The sequence below is a fragment of the Pezoporus wallicus genome, unplaced genomic scaffold (assembly GCF_028554395.1).
Source record: "Pezoporus wallicus isolate ANWC-B61680 ecotype Strahan unplaced genomic scaffold, APGP_CSIRO_Pwel_v1 contig_14366, whole genome shotgun sequence".
In the NCBI taxonomy this organism is placed as follows: Eukaryota; Metazoa; Chordata; class Aves; order Psittaciformes; family Psittacidae; genus Pezoporus; species Pezoporus wallicus.
The window spans coordinates 1-19,626 of NW_026637269.1; the positions used below are offsets into that span (position 1 = coordinate 1).

Sequence of the window (19,626 nt, forward strand, 5' to 3'; positions counted from 1 at the left end):
CTCCGAGCGCACTTGGCTTTCGCTTGTAGGAAAAAAAAATGCTTGGAAAGCATAAAAACTGCTCATCGGTGAAATTAAGCACAAGTTGCTCTGCGCCGCAGCCGGCCAGCCGTGCACTGCCTGAGCGCGGGAGGGAGTGCGCTGGGGCACAGGCACCGGTGGCAGCTCCGCTGGAGGCGGACAGTGGCGGGTGGGCCACCAGAGGTGTGCCCGTACCCACCGCCTGTGCCCCAGAGAGCGCAGGCCCTGTCCCGCTGCGGAGCAAGTTGCGGAGCTCGGAGCGCACGTGTTGCGAGCAGCCCCGCCGGGCAGGGGCGGCAGCGCTGCGGCCGGCAGGTGCAGGGCGGTCCCGGGGAGGCGGGTGCGGCGCGAGAACGGGCACGGGATGGTGTGAAGTGTGCAAACTCCGGCGGGGGCTCCGGGCAGGACGGAGCTCTGCCGGGGGGCTCGGCGTGGCTGTGCCCGGGTTTGTTGACGAGGGAACGAAACGTCACAAGCGGTGTCGAACCGCGAACCTAACAGCAAGAATTCTTGCGCCGGGGAGCGGCGGCCAACGCCAGAAGTTGGTTGGGCGCCGGTCTGGGTAGCACCGCGATTCCAGTGCAGGCGGGATGGGGCTGTGCTAACCGCTCCCTGCCCTGCGGCGGGCCGGCCTCAGTCTCCCGTTGGAGGTGAGCGCTTCTCCAGCAGTATTCCACTTGATGAAATTAGACAAAGCCGCCCGGCGGCTGCTGCTGCTATCCTGCTGGTCGCTGGGCTCGGGTAGCCGCCGGCGTTCCGAGGCCGTTTTGGGGTTTTATTTTAATTTTTATTTTTTTGCTTTTCCCTGCCGCTCGCGCCCGCCCGTTCCTTAGCGGTAGCGGTGGGGCGGTCGTTATTTTGGGAGGGTGGAGGCAGAGGGTGTTTGTTTGTTTGCACCGCCTGCTGGTTGGTTTCCTGTGACAAGAGGTGATACACAGTTTCCAGAACTGTCTGGGAGTGGGAGGAGAGACAGACACAAAATGAGCTCTAGTCTCTCTTGTCTTGCTGATGCTGCTCCATCCGCCAGACCGCCGTCCCGTCTCTCCCGCCGCAACGCGGGGATGGGGATGGAGGGATCGGGAAGGTGCTTCGGCCGTTTCGGGCAGTGCCAGGACTTTGGGGGAGAGGCAGCGGGGCTGGAGGTACCAAGTTTGATTTGTGGCCGGGGCCGAGCGGATTGGTTCTGCCGGCGGCGGAGAGGAGAGGCAGAGGGAGCTAAGAGGAGGACGAGGGGGCGAGCCGGGCCGTTTCGAGTGGAAACTGCCGGCCGTGCCGTTGCCCGGGAGGTGCCACCCCGCGGGGGAGGTGCAGCGAGGCCGCTCCTCTCCTTCCTTCTGCCCGCCGCTGGCCGTGCTTCGGCGGCTCCATGGTGGGCAGCCGCCGCCCGCCGGGCGGGAGCTGAGGGAGAAGGAGGAGGAAGGGGCCGCCCCGAGCGGCACACGGCCGGCAGAGAGCTGGCGAGCGCGGGGCGGTAGGCGGCGGTTTTGAACTTAGTCTTGGAGCCCCGGCTTCCACTCGCGGTAAAGGCGGTCCCTAGCCGCACAAGCGGCTTGTTGGCATCGGTAGAGACACAGCTCACCTGGAAGGCGGTGCAGAAGGCCACGCTTCCCGGACGAGGGCGTCCTCTCACTAGCCTCTCCCTCCGTCTCTTCCCTCTGCTGACAGCTTTATGGGGATAGTTTATTAGATTCGCCTATCGGTGAAGTCCGCGGGATTTTGAGACCTGTCACTAGCCCAGCAAGGACTGGCCATGTGTGACCCAGAATCGTAGAACGGTTTTGGGTTGGAAGGGACTATAAAACATACACAGTTCCAACCCCCTGCCACAGGCAGGGACACCTTCCACTAGACCAGGTTGTTCCACGCCCTGTTCAGCCTGGCCTTGAACACTGCCAGGGATGGGACAGCCACAGCTTCTGTGAACACCCTGTGCCAGGGCCTCACCACCCTCACAGGGAAGAAATAATTCGTAATATCCAATCTAAAACTCCCCTCTGTCAGTTTAAAGTCATTCCCCCTTGTCCTGTCACTACATGCCCTTGTGAAAAGGCCTTCTCCAATGCATGGTTTGTATGGCATCACACAAGCATTAAAAATCGATTGCTGCTCCTTGGTAGCTGCTAGGTACTGTTAGAAATTCTGATAGCATTTAGCAACACATTTTAGTTGACACTTTAACATAAAAGCGGGAGGATGCTTTTATGCCAGCCTGTTTTCTTTTTTTTTTTTAGAGGAAGATTTAGCTGTGATTTGGAATAATTTCCTTTTTAAGCAGGCGCTGTGTTTTAAGTAAGTCAAAAGCTGCCCACACTTGCAAACCTAAAACCTTCGTAAAAGTTATGCCAAAATATGCTTGTTATGATTCTATTTCTAGAGGTTTCTCACACTCAGATAATGTTGAAACAGCAAGGGTTGTACGTTTTAGTGGCAGGATTTTCCCTTTGGCGTCAGATACCACTCACTCCCTGCTTTTTAGCTATGTTTAATACATATGTTTAAAATAATAAACTCCCCTTTCCCCTCACAGCTGCGGATTTCCCTTCCAGCTTCTCTGGTTTCATTCCTAATTCACAGAATACTGTAAAAAAAAAACAAAACAAAACAAAACCCAAACCCTTCCAGTCTTTCCTCAAATGCTTTCTGCATGTGGTTAGAACTGTTGCTTTGTACTCCTGTGTTCAGCTGGAGCTGACCAAACTGACAGCTTTTTCTGTATGGAAGAGATGAACTGTGATGGGTGCAGGGTGAGTTGAATCAATTCATGGAGCCCAGTGTATTATTGCTCAAGGTTTTGGGCAGTCAAGTTGCACCGGCACAGTTTGGGAATAATTTCCTGCTGCTGCCCAGGTTGTAGGGTAGTGTTATGAGCTGACTTGCACAGGTGCATAAATAAGCATGTGGCTTGCTGAAAAGTGTTGGGCTCCTATGTCCAAATTGTGCTTCTGCCTTTCCTTGTCAAATTTTGAATAGGTGCACTGAAGTCAAAAGGAATGTTCCTTGTGGAGAACACTCGTGGCATTGGGACATACTTTCTTGTTTCATGAGACTTGCTTCAGTGTGGAAGAAATAAAAGTAAGAAGAAGGATCTTAGTGTTACTGCCCAGCATGGTTTGTGTCTTTTGTTGGTTCTATGATCAGAGGAGCATAATAATGCATACTGGTAAAAATAGTGACCAGTGAATTTGCTGTACTGTGTCATGTTGCTAGTTCTGACCCACTGTACTGCATCTGCCAGCAGATACTCGGAAGTGGACAGCAGTGTCAGTATTCCTAACCGTGTCTAGTTAATTGTGTAGAATTAGATGTTTATTGCTCACCTCCACAAGGATATGTAAATCCAAATGTGATTTTGTGGCCTGACATTGATAATATGACTATAATCCAGTCATTTCATTTGCATAGCATTTTACAAGTATGTTAGAAAAGGTTTAGTGCTTTCTTCAAAATGCAGTAGCCAGAAGAAACATTCCACGCAGTGTAATCTTACCTTTAAAAATGTACCATGTAAATCCAGAGTTATGTTTGTATGTTTGAAGTTTGTACCTAATCAATGAGTAAAGCTTTGCTTCCAGAAGCTAGCATGATGAGAAAGGATAGAAGAGCCACTGATGACTGTGGTTGAAGGCTGGTGTTTGCTTGAGTCCATCTGTGTGTTTTGTTGTCTGTGTGTGGATCTCTCTCTCCCTTTCTCCCCTTTCCCCCCAATAAATGGGTAAATGCTATAATAGAGTCCTCAGGAGAAATAACTGTCAGCAGATAACTGTGAGCATGCTGTGTGTTGGCCTGTCTGATTTCTGAATGGATGCTTTTAAAGTGAAGAAGCAATCATCTTTTCAAGAAACAAAACTGAAATGACATGCCAAAGTTGTTGGGTTATTTACACGTGTCACTAAAGTCTTGGGGAATGTTTGGCTTGATGATGCAGCAGCCTAGGGCTGCTGGACTCTTGTAGCTTCCCAAGTGTGAGCTCACTCTGTAGGTGAACAGTATATGGGTAAATGCCCTTTTGGGGTAGGAATTTGGGAAAATCTCCTGTAGAAATGTTTGTGATGGGCGATACAGGGTTCAGGGGCACTGCTTGGTTGGCTGCTTCCTTGCTTCATTTTGCGAAGGGGGTTGGCAAGTTATTCTGAAGCATGTGTGGGTGCAGTGAATGTTTTGTGGAAACTTCTGGACTAAACAGCAATTACGTGGTTGCATGCTGTTGCTGGGAGTTACGCTTGGTAACCTGGGTGGTCTCTTCCTGTCCTGCAAGTGCCGCAGAAAGGGTGCATAGTTTTTACTTACTGTTGGTATGAATTTTAAAGCCTGTCTTAAATATTTCAGCCTTTTTATGCTTATTTTACTTACAGGTATGGTGATCACAGCCAATATGTGCCATTAAACTAGCTGTGGTGCAGTCAGTCTTGATGAACCTGCATTTACTTCTGACTCGTTGGAATTGACAGGTGTACTTCAGTTTCAGAATACATTTTAATGAGCTCGGAGTTGGACCAAATGCATTGTGTATGCACCTGGGTATAGTAAGTGTGGGTCAGAATTAAGTCAGGTGAAAAATAACATTTTCATGGCTGTAAAGGGCAAGAAATTAAAAGGAAGATAATATTTCTGGCCCTCAAATCTCAGATAAGGAAAGAGAAGGAAATAAGTAATTTTACTGAAAAGTTTGATAGCTCTTCCTTTTTTCAGCGTAATAGTGATACGTCCTTATTTTTAGTTAATGGAAAGAGTTACTACAGGTTTGTTGTTCTTTTTTTTTTCCTTCTTCTTAAAGATTAAAAAAGTGTTTCTTGAATTCACAGTGTTCTCTAAACATGGTGGGAAAATGTGGTTGAGCAAGGAAAGCCTGTACCTTCAGTCTGCACCTAACCGTCACTGGGTTTATTTCAAATGTAGTTCTTGGGTGACTTTGAGGTCACCATCACCCAGTAGAAGCCAGTAGTCTTTGAGCTACAGGCACTGTGATACCCTAAAGGACAGCAGCATTTCAATCTGTGTGGTTGTAGTTCTTATTAGGTGTTGTAGTGTTATCTCCAGAATGTGTTTTCTGAGCTGTGGATATGAACATCTGGTGGGAACAGTGTAAAATTATTTTAGAAGTTGTAGAAGTTGAAAAGAGCTGTTTTATTATAATGGCAAAAGTTCCAGGGCATTGATCTTGGGAGGTTTGAGACTTGCTCTAAGAAGCCGAATGCTGCTTTTTCCATCTGTGATTTAGCTCCCTGTAAACTCAGGTTCAAAGATGAGAAAATGAGATCCCTGGATTTTAACTCCCCCCCCCCCCCCCAGCTTCTATAAAGGAATCTCACAGAAGTTTCATCAGATGGTGTATTTCTTTGACTGTTATTTTTGAGAACACAGGCTTTTCACAGGCCAACTTCAGAGACCTGACCAGAGTGGACAAGGAAATGAGCTGTCTTACCTAATATTCTGTACTGCAGAAAAAGTGGCTTCTGTTCTGTCTTCTCTATTTTCCTGCAGAACTATTGAGTGTTTGGACTGTGAGGTGTGGATACCACTCTTTCCTTTGAACTATACCAACAACAAAACTGTTTAGTTTCTTGGGGATTTTTTTAAATACCAGGTAGGAAGGAGAAGCTTCCTGGTCTTCTCTTACTTTGTGAGTTAGCAGAAAGTAGGGATGGGAAAAGATGAACTCAAAACACATATATCCAGAAAGATGTGGAGGAGCAGGATGTCAAATTTTCTTGCTCCTTGCAAGGTCATGAGTGTGTCTCAGTGTGTATACACTACGCTACTTTGCATTAGGATGCATAGTACTTTTCAGACCATGGAGGAATAAACCAAGAAATGAAGATTTTTGACCAGGAATATCCCAGCTACATTTTTGAGATAACTTATTTTTTTATTTTCTTGCATATCCTTGGCCTTGTAGCAGCTAATTGATTTTTTTAGTCTTGGCCTCCTCTAGACCTGAATGTTGGCTTTCTGTGATACGTGTTTGTCAGAACTTGGCTCTGGACCTACTACATTTATACCAGACATATATTCAGATGACTTTGATGGTCCAGGGTGATCTGTGTGTTATTCATTGGCAGCATTTCTGTCTGCCATACACACAGAGTTCTGGTCTGCTTCAAAGCAGTTCTTTTGGAGAGAATTCTAGCACTGTAAGAGGTTGTCATTTATGATTCTTTATTCTCTGGTGTTAGACATTATCTGCGAACTTCTACTCTGTGAAATGGTAACAAAAGGTTTTGGTGAAGTGAACCATTCAGTTTACCTTCAGTGAGCGAAGTTTGCAGCTCAAAACTGTTAAAAGTTTCACAGACAACCATGTTAAATCCCACTCCTGAAGGTAACTCTCTGGGAGGGAGGCGTTCCCCCACATCTGTTTGCAAGTATAATGTAAAAAAGGAAGGCTCAGTGAAAAGAGTTTTGTTGAAGGCTTTCTAAGAAATCTCAGCTCATGTGAAAATGAGGTTAGATTTTCTGCACATACCTAGAAGCAAAGAAGTATTTCAGCATCATGGTTTCCAAATCTCTGCCTCTGCTGCTAGCAGAACACTCACCTTATTGATACTGTGATTGATAAGTGGTAAACGCAGAATCAAGGGGTTTGATCTGCTTCTAGAATCCTTGTCATTTTAACTCATGGTGGAGGTGCTGTTCTACACTTGTCATGTTTTTTCTGCTCTTCAGCTTACACGTTTTTATAGCTTTATACATGTAAATGTGCACTAGCTATTTACAGCTTAATTTTTCTGAATTTGATTTCATCCCACAGAGAATACTTGTGAAAATACCAACACCCTGTGAATAGCAGTTAAAAAGATACTGAACTTTTTGTCTTTGCATCACTGGCTCATGTGCAGTTGAGCTCAGTATTGGTAGAAGTCTGGCAGTTTATAGGAGCTTCTGTGCAGTCAGTTGGTGGTCTGACTCCTGAAGAACAGTGTTGGGCATGTGCCTGCAGGAGGATTTAACACTTTCACTGGTGAGGGTGGTGCTTTCCAACGCATAGGTGATGCATGTTTAGTTAATGTGGGAAAACTTGGCTGGCTACTGCTGATACTTCTTTCATATGTATATATATATAAAAATACACACACATATATATGTGTATGACTTTAAACTTTGATTTTGTAAATCTGGCACTTTAAACAGGAATAAAATGGTTCCAGTACCATATTAGCCAAAGCAAATATTTACACAAGCAGTACAAATGTTATTGTATTACAAATCCAGTGTCAGAATGGGCAGGGGAAGTCAAGCACATTGACTGCAGCTATTTAGTGATTTTAAGACCTCTCAGAACAAAATATGCTCTTGCTTAGGGGTGAAAATGTTGGTGGGGCTGTCATTGATACTCTCCAATCTTGTTCACTTGCTCATCTGATGACTGCCTAATTAAGCGTCCCTGAGAAAATCACTGTTCATATTTCAGATGCTGTTTAAAGTTGTTTGTTTTCCTTTGTGTGCTGTAAATCCTCGAATGCCATCAGAAACACAATTTGATAACTCTGTATTATTATCTTGGGTTAAGTGCTGTCTCATTGCTTTGCAGGCTGCCTGCTGTTTCCCGGGGAGATCATGAAACGACGACGGCTTCCTAGCAGCAGTGAAGATTCTGACGACAATGGCAGTAAGTGCTCCTTTGTTGTACAGTGCAGTAGGTTACGAGTTTGAAAACACATTTTAATGCAGCGTTTTATCTGACAGAGGCATTTTGCATATTGGTAGGAAATGTGTATTATAAGGATTTAGTCATTCTGAGTGCAGGTGGACAGAAGACTGGGGATTCCCCCCACTCTATTGACTATACAGTGTTAGCTGGTAAGAGAAACAAGTGAAAAAGTAGGTTGTCTTCTTTAAAATCTTTGCGAGCAGCATAATTTATCATTGCAAGGACAAAATTTGCATGGAGACATCTGCTGACATTGTCCACAGCTTAGTATCTAACAGAAGTTTGCATTAGGATTCTCATACTCTCTTATGCAGTGGAAGGGTATATTGCTTCAAACTTCATTAGGAAAGATTGATGGTGCATAAAAGTTGTTCCTTACGTCATTTGAAGATTATTTTATTTGAGGAATAACTAAAGAATTTGAATTCAGTAGATCAGTAAATCGGATATAGAATGTATTTAGTTTTTTAACTGTTTGTGTACTGACATAACTAACATTGAGCTGTTAATGGTGTTTTGGATTCCAGAGACTGATAATCTTCCATTAAGCAGGGGGAAAAAAAGGGGGGGGAGGGGGAGAGAGGAAGGTAAAATGGCAGTATGGGAAATGTTCCAGGGCGTTTCATTTACCCAACCAAGCAAGCTGATTGTACCTGACAATAGTGCAGCCTAGCCAGTTGTCAGAGAGATTTCCCTGGTTTTAATTTGATCTCTCTGGGTGGACATCTTCAAATCTGAAGTCGAAAATGATCAGGGAGGTTTTCCAGGTGCTTCTGAAAGCTTTGCTCTGAGAAGCAGAGCTACACCTGTGCTACACTGTGGCCCTGCACAGGTGACTACTTCACCTGCATTTCTTAGGTGTGTCTGTTCTGCATGGGAGTCTGCTCAGGTCTGGCCATATCTGCACCCTGAAAAGCCTAGGAAAACTGTTGCTCACTTGAAGTAGTGGTAAAAAGGATTGGAGGAGATGAGAACTAGCAAGCCTATAGGAGTTAGTCCAAATGAGGACTGACTAAAATCTGTTAAAGAGGTGTGGGATTTGGCTTCGTTTTGGAGAGCTACCTGCAGTTGGGGGATTTTGGAAGACAAAAATGGGTGATTCAGACCTGTTTTTTCTGGGTTAGAAGAATACTTGGGGTTTTAAAAATTAAAGTTGGTGTATTTCCTCAAATGTAACGCATACTTCCCCAAAACAAAGATGTGTTTTACTTGTAAGATAGACAAATAGCTGCAAATGTGAGGGCTTTCATTATAATTTTGCTTTACTTTTTTTTTTTCATTCCCTGGGAGCTCTGTATTATAGTGTTTCATTTTGATAATACCCGTGTTTATTTTCACTCTTACTTTTACAATTCGATCCCCTTGTGTGCCTCGTGTTACGAAGGAGATAATTTTGGAATTGAAGTTCTGACACCGAAACAGTTGACTGATCTGTTGCTGATTATGGTGCTTGTTTGCAGTGCCATTTGATATATAGTCATCTGGAATAGAGCTGTCAACTTACAGAATTACGTTTTCCAAAAAGCTTTATTTTCATCTGTTCCAGAGATCAAGATCTAAGGAAATGAGTTAGGGAAAGAAAAACGTATCCTTGCTCTTTTAGGATCTGTCTATGTTAAAGCCTAACTCTTTGTTGAATAAGTTACATGGCAAAAGGCAGTTTAAAAGTATTTCCAAGTACTGATTGAAATATATACTGCTTCCCTTTCATGAGGCATCTTTTCTCGTGATTTGATTATGGTTTTTTTTTCCCCCTTGTGAAGCTAGTGGTCAGATTTAGGTACAGGCTCCTGTATTCATTCTGTTATAATACATGCTTTCAAAAAGATCAAGGATTAATAGTGAGAAGCTGAGATGCAGTGTAGGGACAGTGTCTGAGTATTTCTGTCACTCACACCTGGCTGAGTACAACGCTCAGGCCCTTTCCACTTCTCATGTTACAGGGATACCAGTAGTTCCTCACAACTATGTGTGAGTGGCAAAGGTCTCTTCTAACAGGTCTCACCTTCATTTAATCTTTTCTTTAGTAGTCTTCAGTAGAATTACTGATTACTCTGACAATGTTCATTCCAGTGTACGGATAGTAGTGTTAGAAGGGGAAGCAAATCTTGTTGCCTAAAAAAACAAAAGGTAAAAATTTCTGTTGAAGGCTTTAAGTTGTTTCATTAGCTGTTCTTCCTTCTTGGAGTTTCTGGAGTCAGAACACAATTAAATAGACTATTCTGAGCACTTCAGACAGCCATCTTCTTGTTGAAAAGTCAAAATTATAATCAACACTTAGTTGGAATCCTGTTGCCAAACATCTGCTTCCCTTCAGTCAGTGGCACCTCTTGACCCTTCAGTGCACTTGTTGCATTCCCATCATACTGAACTCAATGGCCCTTCAGCTCAGAACTGCTCTCCCTCATCTCTTGTGGTGAGAATTTGGCCTTCATCTCTTGGGTTTCGTCAGTTCTGAAGTTGAGTTTTCATGCCGTGCTTTAGGAGACGGTGTGATCAGGTGTCTCAGGTTGATCATGAGTGTCACTGGATAAATGTGGTTGGAGTAACCTGAATGAGGATGCTTGACTGGGGTAGACTCCAGCACATAGACTAGCATCACCTGGAAAATATTTTGGCATGAAGAAATACACATTCTACATTATTGAACTCAGGAACCTGAATATTTATAAGGTAATAATAATAATGCTACTAATAATGGAAGTTATGGAAGAAGAATGAACATACAAAAACTGTTTTCCGTTAGTTGAACTAAATCAGTTTCCTTGGTAGTCACAAAGTTACAGCCAAATAAGCCTCATATCCTAAGCACTAAAAATGTATTATGCTGAATATATGTGTACCTGTAGTTCTTCAGGGGCACTCTCCTTTTGTGAACTGACAGAAGAGAGGATCATTTTCATTTAGGGGTGAAATATAGGACAGAAGAAAGCTTAACTACATGGCTGTAGTCTTTGAGTACATACATGTATTTACTGACGTCAGATATTTTAGTGTGGGTGGTTATATATTATTTGCAATTTTTTAAAGCCTTGCACCTTAGAGGAAACCCTTACTTTTTTTCATCACTTCTTCTTTGCCTTCGAATTTGGTTCTTTCCCAAAAGCCAAATGCAGACTTCAAACCCCACAAAGTATTTTTTTTTATGTCCTTCAGCCTAACTGCTGTAAATCTTTAAGCCACGTCCCCTTAAAATCAGAGTTCTAAACCCTCATTTAGACATGAGGCCAAAATAGCATATTTGGAGCAGTGAGCAAGAGGTATCAGTGTAAGTTGTACACAACAGTTCCAGTTAGCCCTTGGATATCCGAGTGTGTTCTCAGAGATTTTGTTTTCTGAAATCATAGGTCACTTCTGAATATTTTATTCATGAAAGATAATTGAAAAATGGCTGCAGATAGAGTTCTGGATTTTGAGCTTAGGTCTAAATACAGAAGAAAGGTATTGGGAGAGGCTTGTGAAAGGATTTAAGATTATTGGCACCTGAAAGTGATCTTTTTTTTTGTCATCTTGGCAGCTTGTTAGTTTCTGTCCCTTTCCAGGTAGCGCATTACATCAGCTACAGTAGATGTTAATATGAGCCAGGGCCATTATAAAAGCCTGCTACCACCTTCTTCAAAGCCTGTATTAAGTACATTAGTAATGTTTACCTCAAACTCAGTCATGTCCTTGTTACCTGCATGGCTGGCTAGTGCTTTTGTAGTTCTTAAGCAATTGTTCCATTGTATTTCTGCTTGCTCCTCCTTTGCAAAAACTCCTCTCTATGATCCTGGGTCTTACTGTCATCAAATGTTAGATACTGAAGCTGTTTTATCTTTCCTGCTCAGTCTTGACCTGACTTTTTAGCCTCATTGGTCTGTAGATCTGCAAAAGTCGTTTGTGCTGAATGTTCCATGTGCTTTGCTTTCTGGCAAGATAAAGTTGTGCAGGGAGTAGTTTCCATTTATAGCTTTAGGGCATTCCTTTCACACAAATTGCTTGGACAATTGTATTGTAGGGATCTTGGGTGAAATTCAGGCTTTCCTTGATGTCAGAGTTTGGTCAGTGTTTTCCATGAGTAAGGAATTCAGAGCACGATTTTCTCCACATTTTACTGGCTCTCAAGATGCTTCTTCATTTATTCGTGGAGGGGTTATCAATTTGTCATACTCCTACATGCAGAGCATCTGAGAGAAATACTGAAGACGCTTGCAGACAAAAGGAACTTGTAAGATTTACAAGATTGCACATCAGTTTCGAGAAATGAAAGATTTAATGCTTACGGATTATGGAGTATAGTTCTGTAAATTAGATGGACCCTTAGCCTATCTTTGCTGAACAAATGTTATTTTAAAGTTAAACATGTTTTGCCAATATCCATTGCTCTGGCTGAATGATGGGGATCTTAGGTTTAGAAAGGGCTTTTCATCCCAGTGGATTCCCATTGTGTTTGAGATGGATCCCAGAGTGCCTTCACAAAGGTTGCTGAGTACATAACCTCAGGTGTGTACATCATTTACCACGGAATTGCAGCTGCTGCTGGCCTGAGGTGTGGCACTTACTTAGCAGTATGAGTAATGCTGTGCACCATTTTATCAAAAGGAAGTGAAGAACATGTTTTGGTTTTCAGTTGAACTAGCTGGTAGGTGAGGGATGGTGATAAATAGTGGAATGTAATGTAGTTACAGTGCGAGAATTTGGGCAAAGTAGCAAGTTTAGGGGTTACTGCTGTGCTTTTGGACAAGGGTTTTGGCATTCAGATTTGATGCTGAGTGGTCAGAACTATCATATCATGTGAAGGTTATATTCACTGGGGTGGGGTGACTTTTGGTGAAGTTGTTGCTCTTTTGAGTGATTTGAAAGACTTACCTGGGATTTTAGGATATTGCATCTGAGGAAGGGACATCACATAATCATCGCAGCCATTTTGGGAGGCATACACCTTTCTTTACAGAACTGCTAGTGCTGAATACACCTAACTCCCCTGGAGTTTTAAGGCCTGACTTACAACAGTTGTGTTACCAACTCAGGAGGTGCTAAATTTGCTTTGATAACCTGTATTAACCTTGCCCTAAAATGTTCCATACTGTTAATGGTAAAACATTGCTATGGTGGGAAGCCCTGGGCTAGAGAGTTAGAGTGGCAGTTGGGTCTTGTGACAAAATACAAGGTGAGATCTAGGAATTCCTCTCTGTTAAAAGAGTGTCATGTGCCTCTGCATGGCACGTTATGTGCGTGGTCTTTGTAATTATAAAAGTCGTGTGTGTGCTACTGGGAAAAGGGATGATAGGAGGGAACTTCCATTGAACTGCTGTGGCAGGGAGCTGCAAAGGTTGGTTGTTCTGTGTGTCAGATACTGAGCAATTGTGCCATGTTCTTGTAAAGCACTGCAAAGATTGTATGGATCCATGCCTTGTTCGACAGCTGCAGTTGGTAGTTGTTAAATGGCACTGTAATGTGTGGGGTTTGTTCATCAAGAAGTTTGGGGGGAGGGAGGCTCTCTGTGGCTGTCATAATGTGAAACAATACTCCTTTTGACTCTGTAACTGTTGTACTCTGTAGGTAATGGGGGGAGGTCGGTTGTATTGTTGTGCGGGATTGTGAGAGAGAAAAGAGGGCTGGGTGTCTCGAAGTGGTGTCTTGTTGCAACGCTTGAGGGAAGGGGGCTGCGACGGTGAGGAGGCTGGCAGTGGACGCTTCTCGAAACTTCCCGAAACTTCTCGGTAATGAGACCCCCTGCAACAAAGGGAACCAATGGGGAAGAGCCATGTCAACATCCGAGTGAGGAGGGGCGACAGGATTGGCCGGGGCCTTGACCCGGAGAAGATAAAGGACCGCCTCCCAGGGACCGCGTGTGCGCGTCTTGGGCGGAGCGGAGGTCTCCCCGGCGCGCCCAGCGCTGTTTTATCTGCTATCGCTTACTCAGTTTAATAAAATTTATACTTTAAACCAGAATTGGCTACAATATTGATAACAGCACTACATATTCAGTAGAATCGGTGTTGCTTTTTCTGTTTTGATCTTGAATGAGACTATTGTGTATTAACACACTATTATATAAGGATAAGGAAGATAGACGGGCAAATTCTCCAGCAACAGAAACATGAGAAGGGGAATCTGGCTGTGTGAAACGATCTCGAATGTTGTGTTTGCATACATGCTCTGTGATAAGGCCTGAAGACTTCTGCATAGACAGCTCTTTTTGTACTTAACATAATGGGAAGCTGCCTTTCAAATAGTCTGTTTTCTTTGTGTTGGAATTTGGGTCTAGACATGGAGTTATGTGTAAGTGATAGTGAAAAGTTGTGGGCCAGCCACTAAATGAGGAGAGTGAGCATCTATGTTTTATCTTCAGATTGCAGATTTTTCTGACACAGCAGCACCTAGTTTGTCTCAGAGCGAGCTGAGGAACAGTATAGGCAGCTGGAAATGCCAGTGTTAAGCAGAAGTGACAGCCGGACACACATCCATGTCGGGGATGTTTTGCTCAGTTGTGCTGCCTGCTGTAATGGTGTAGCAGGAGTGTATTTACGGTGGGAGAGCTGCTTTCAGATGCCTGGTGATCTGAGGCTTTGAAGTGTTCAGAGGCTGGAGCAGCAGGTAGTTCTCCAAGGACACAGCGGGGTGCCTTGCAGGTGGCTTTACAACAGTCCTGTGTATGATACATACTAGCTGAGCCTTTTCTGCTCAGGCTGAGTAGTAGATTTGTTGAGGGGTAGAATTCCCTGAGGGTTTGAATGCTTTGTTGGTCTAGAGGAGTTTTGTATTTTGATGGACTTTTTTGAATCAAAACATATCCTCGATAGATCATTTAATAAATTGCTACAGTTAATTGATTATGTTTTTCCTTCTGCAGAGTGTGTTTCCCTCACAAATATGGAGAGAGAATTCATGGTCCTTGATTTCTTCATTATCAGGAGGTGAATGTGCTACATACGCCCTGTAGTAGAAAGAGTATACAGTTTAAGGTGTATGTGATAGCCTAGGGAATAGGAAGTTTTCTTACTTGTGTCTTAGAAGTCGCCTTTGCAGCACCAGGAGTGTTCTAGAGCTTTGCCTCTCCTGCTATGAATTGCACCTTGTTAGTAGCCTGGGATTTCTTCTTGGTTTTTGTCTGTAAGTGGATAAACACAAAGGGAAAACTGAGACATAGTAAAAGTATGATCCTCCTACTGTTCTCAGCGATGAAAACCTTTTAAAACATGTGAACACCTATGCTGTCTGAAAGGATCATACCTGTGAAAGAATAAGCATGTTCTTAGTATCTCTCCTGAGTGGTGGTGGGTCTAGCTACTAGATTCATCCTTAACTTCCACAGTCATGTAACAGAATTGGCACTTAATGAGACACCTTTTGTCTCTGATGTCTTGTGATAATAGTGATGAATGCTCTGGGTGTGTTTGTTTAGCTTTGTGCTTTCTAGTTGTGTACTTTTTCTATTCACTGTTATTCACGTGGCTTTTGGTAGTGTGGGCTCTCTTAACATCTCATTAAGTTTCCATCTGCTGGAGAACTCATTTCTCCCATGAGGTGTATAACGTTATCTTACAGAAGTTTTATGTTTGCCAAATCCCCGTGATTCAGCCTTCCCTTATGTTTTTTGTTATTTTACCAAAACTGGGTTTAACTGTCTTGATATTTAGTTGTTTTTCTAGTCTTGGTTTTCTAGTCCAGTTTAAGACTAATCCTAGTATTCAGAAAACTGTTGATGAATATAGTCATTTTGAATAGTTAATGCAAGAGGATAATTTTGGTGAAAAGTGTCTGTAATCTTTCCAGAATAACTCAATTAGGTTAATGTGCTTTTACAAGCGTAGAAGAGCTGGTTTGAATCTGTGTTTGTTTTGACCACAGTAGATTGTTCCTTCTGTACAATCCAGGAATGGTTCTTACTTCACATATTAGACATAAAAATCGGATCATTCATCCCTGAAGTGGTTGTAATTGCCTATGAACTTTTTCTTTCAGTGAGGTTCCTCTTCTGGATTAAGCATGAAAATTTGGAATGGATGCTGAAAAGACACATAACACCCTCTTTTTCCACCTGCACTTTTAATGGTGTACTCAGAGTGGGTGGATTCCTTATTAATGAAAGCAGCTCTGGGTAATACAGTGACCTGGTCCTGGCACTGTTGAAGGCAGTGATACTTTGCCATTAACTTTAATGGGAGCAGGGTTGAAAATCTGGTTTGAGATTTCCAAAGTATTAAATTTAATACTGTTAGGGGCTGGATAGTTTACTATCATTAGGCTAGCGCCTTCAGTTCCTTGCAGTTCTGTGTCTTAAGTGGTGGTGGTTTGACTCTGTGAATGCTGCCTTATAGCTGGGTTCTGTTTATTCAGTGAGTAAATGTTTTCTGTATTGAAGCAAAGCCGTTGCCAAAGGTCATCTGTTAGCTATAGTTACAGATCTTAGTGGGTAGTAAAATCACAGTCCCATGAGAAATTCTTATACCTTTTTCTTCTAGTATTACGTAGAGTCAGTTTACACTGCTCAGAAAAATACAACAGCTTCTTCAGTAACTTACTAAAAACATTGTATGCTTTCAGTGTGTGTTCACCAATGTTATGTACAAGGAAACAGCTATTACAGAGCTATGTAAGAAACTATTTCTTCCCTTATTCATTGTAGGGAGTTAATTGGCATGGAAAAAATACAGCTTCTCCTGAGGAAGGCTGGCTGCATTTGAGTTGTCCCTTACGCGTAGCAATTTCATGTTGTGTGCTTTGGTATAAAACTTTAAAAAAAGTAATTTAAAATGAAGTTTCTGTAGTTTTGGTGCTAAGAGTTGACCTTTCATGTTGCATGGGATAGTTAATTGATTTGGTGGCCTAACCCTTGCGTAGATAGACTGTGTCTAAAATAGAAGTACACATTTAAGACACTGTTTTGATGTGTAGCATCTGACTGAGTAAAGAAATGGAGAAGATACAGCAGGGATTATTTTACTCTTCACCCTTTGTGGCTTTTCTGCGGCATGAGAGAGACCTGGGAGTCCATCTTCTAATACCCATAATAAAACAAACAAACAAGCCCCATATGCTGCTTGCTTACTTGTCTTCAGCTTATGATAAATTGTCATCAGAGCTGCGTGACAGCACATGGGTAAAGATCCAGAAGTACATTGTACTGCTGCTACTGCTGTAGTTTTCCCAAATGCACGCATTACTTGGGAACAGCTGGATTAAACCTCCAGACCCACCAGCTCATTTCCCACAGAAACTTGTGAATCAAACACCACTTTGCCAATACAGCTTGGTGTTCTTAATTCCTTGCCTTGCAGGCTCCATCCCCCAGGCCCAGCAGTGTACAAAACACCCCAAACCACAGATGAATTAGAAATTTCAAGTGTCTGACTTGCTGGTGTAGCGGTCTGACTAGCTGAATATCTTGGTAGCAGATGGTTGGTCAGATATTAATGTCTTGCTGATGGAAAATACCAGAACCCACGAGAACTGAATACTGTCTGGGTGGGTATGAATGCGGTCCATCTTCTAGTGAGGCTCTTGATTAATCACATCTGCCTAAATGTTAAAATGTTTGTATTGTTATGGTGCAGGAAAAATCTGTTTTTCTGTCATGGTTTTTAGCTGTATGTCTGACACTTTTTGAGTGCTTACGCTTACTCCCCTCTGCCTTTTTTAGGTTGAGTTTGGATAAGGCTGATAGGATCCTCACAAGTAGTTTCTACTGCTGCTTGTGGTTTTCCTTTAGTTTTCAAGGGAATGTTTAAGTGGAATGGTGGTTAAATGATCTTGGGAGTCTGGTTTTCTACACAGATCAGTAAGTAAATAGCAGTTGGTTGATTCTTTCTTTTTTTCCCTTTTTTTTTTTTTTCCTCCTTCATAGAAATAGAAAATTGTAATTGTGAAATACAGGAGCTTAGGACAAGTGACCATGACTTTTAAAAAGCTTTTAAAATCACCAGCTTTTATATTAAAGTGATGACATGTGCTTAAAATAATCTTTTCTGTATTCTTATCTCAGAAGATTTTTAGCCGTTTGCTCTGTTACCTTGCTTTAGTTTGACCATTATGCATGTCTGTGTAACCTGTTACTCACTGCTGTGTACAGAGCAGTTTCTATTTGGGCAGATTCCTTAATGGAATCTGAAAAACTGAGAAGACAAGACAGAAGTGTAACTACGACATAATGAATTCTTCTGATGACTTGTTACTAGCTGTGTCTTTCAAGTGAATATCTTGGTCAGTTGCTTCACTTATAAAATGATTTTTTGTTTTGAGAGCTTATCCCATCCTATGCAGTCTGGTTTTGAACAGTACTCTCTGATCCCTAAGAGTTTTTCAGCTGGATGATGTAAGGTGATGTTGCTCTTATAGACTGTAGCTTACACTTTCTACTCCTATTGTCTATGTGCACAGGCAGTGGAGAAATGAGCAACGTGGGAAGGCCTTTGCATCTGTTCTGTTTGTCTGTACTTAATGCTCAGAGTTGCAAAGTCTGTGTTCAGAGTTCAGTGTGTAGGTCCTAGCTTCCCTATCATACAGATGTTACTTCAAGTCCTTCATCTCTCCATCCCATGAGGATTTATTGTTGGTTTGTTTTTTTTTTCCCATTGCTGCTGTGTAGTTGGGAGTAGAAAATGCCTGCTGTACCTGTAAATCTTCCTGAATTAAAATCAGTTGATTGGCACAGGTATAATACACTCTGGTGTCAAAGCACTGCCTTGACAGCAGAGTGTAGGTGCTTTCTCTTTTTGCTTTTCTCCTGTTACAATATTTCTGAAAGCTGACAGAGACTCTGCCAAAAGGTTTCAAGGCAAAGAGGTATAATTTGTTTGGAATGGAATGAATAATTATGCAGATGAAAATTATACACCACACTAAGAGATTTGCTCAGAAGAGACAGCAGCTTATTTCTGTGGGCTCTGCGGTGTGTGCACGGCAGTGGGCTTCATTTTGAAGAGGCTTGCTCTTTGGCTGACCAAAAGAGATATTTAGGACATTAATATCTTAGCTTGAAAGAGTACATTTCTGGCTGCCAGCAGACCTCCTGGTCAGTGATTAATCTGTAGAAAGTGGTTTACTGGTGCCCAGGGGGAAGCATGGTATGGGATAGCTTTCTTTCAATGCTGGGGGAAAAGGCTGGTAAGTGCTATGCAGCCAATGCCTCTGTAAGTAGAAAATTACAAACAAAACCAAACCAGAAGAGCAATCACTGAAGTTTACAACTGAGTAACTTTTATTTTCTGGTTCATTTTGAAAGAGTCTTTGGAGGTGTGTCTTAGGAGCCTGCCTCTAGTTTACCTTACTCATACAATTGCACTGAAGTCAATTGGCCTTCTTGGGTGTGTGGAGAGAGCAAAGGCTTTTATTGATAGATGGCAGCAGTGTCTGCAAATGATCATTTCTGTATCCTAGGTCTGTCCACCTGGTCTCAGCATTCCAGATCTCGACGTCGGAGGACGTCGTGTTCCAGACATGAAGATCGGAAACCTTCTGAGGTATTTCTGGAATGTGATTTGCATTTTGTTACATCTGTCAAGTACAGAGCCATATACATGTTCTGGTAATGGATCCATTGCTTCAGTTCTACATTTTCTTTTCTTTCTGCTACGTTTTAGCTGGCACTTTCCCCACATCCCCAACTTATTTTTTTGGCCAGGAGATAAGGGAGTTCAGCTGTTGGCACAGCCACTGCCAGCAGCAGTCTCTATCTGTGAATTTTGTTATAGTCTGACACCCGTTCAGCATGGCTGTGTAGTCTTTTTTTCTACTCTTCAGGCTTCGGGGTTTATTTGTAGCTTGATATGTGAACAGTGAAAGTCAACATTAGGTGCATTTATTGCATAGTTGGTATTGGGTCTTGGTATGTGATCTTTGTCAAACTGCTTGTCAAACTAGAAGTCTGCTTCTTGACAGTTCTGATTTGTGTAGTGTTTTGAGGAAATCCTGTTAAGGGAGATGCAAATCTTTGAACTTCCAGGATGGATCAGCTGTTAGTAACGTGTAAATGC

General features: G+C 42.7%; 1 protein-coding gene across 3 annotated transcripts in view; it reads left to right on the plus strand.

Annotated features, from left to right (window-relative positions):
- Window positions 1–8: 8 nt before the first annotated feature.
- JADE1 (jade family PHD finger 1) overlaps window positions 9–19,626 on the plus strand; it is a 38,360-nt gene continuing 18,742 nt past the window's right edge. Inside the window, exons 1-3 of one of the 3 annotated variants that reach the window (XM_057404611.1) lie at window positions 9–204; window positions 7,550–7,627; window positions 19,031–19,113. In XM_057404611.1, coding sequence (XP_057260594.1) covers window positions 39–204; window positions 7,550–7,627; window positions 19,031–19,113 — 327 coding nt within the window. In that variant the 5' untranslated portion in view covers window positions 9–38. Of the gene's footprint in view, window positions 205–3,815; window positions 4,033–6,795; window positions 7,628–19,030; window positions 19,114–19,626 lie in introns of those variants that run through there. The other 2 variants (XM_057404612.1, XM_057404615.1) reach the window with 2 other exon arrangements.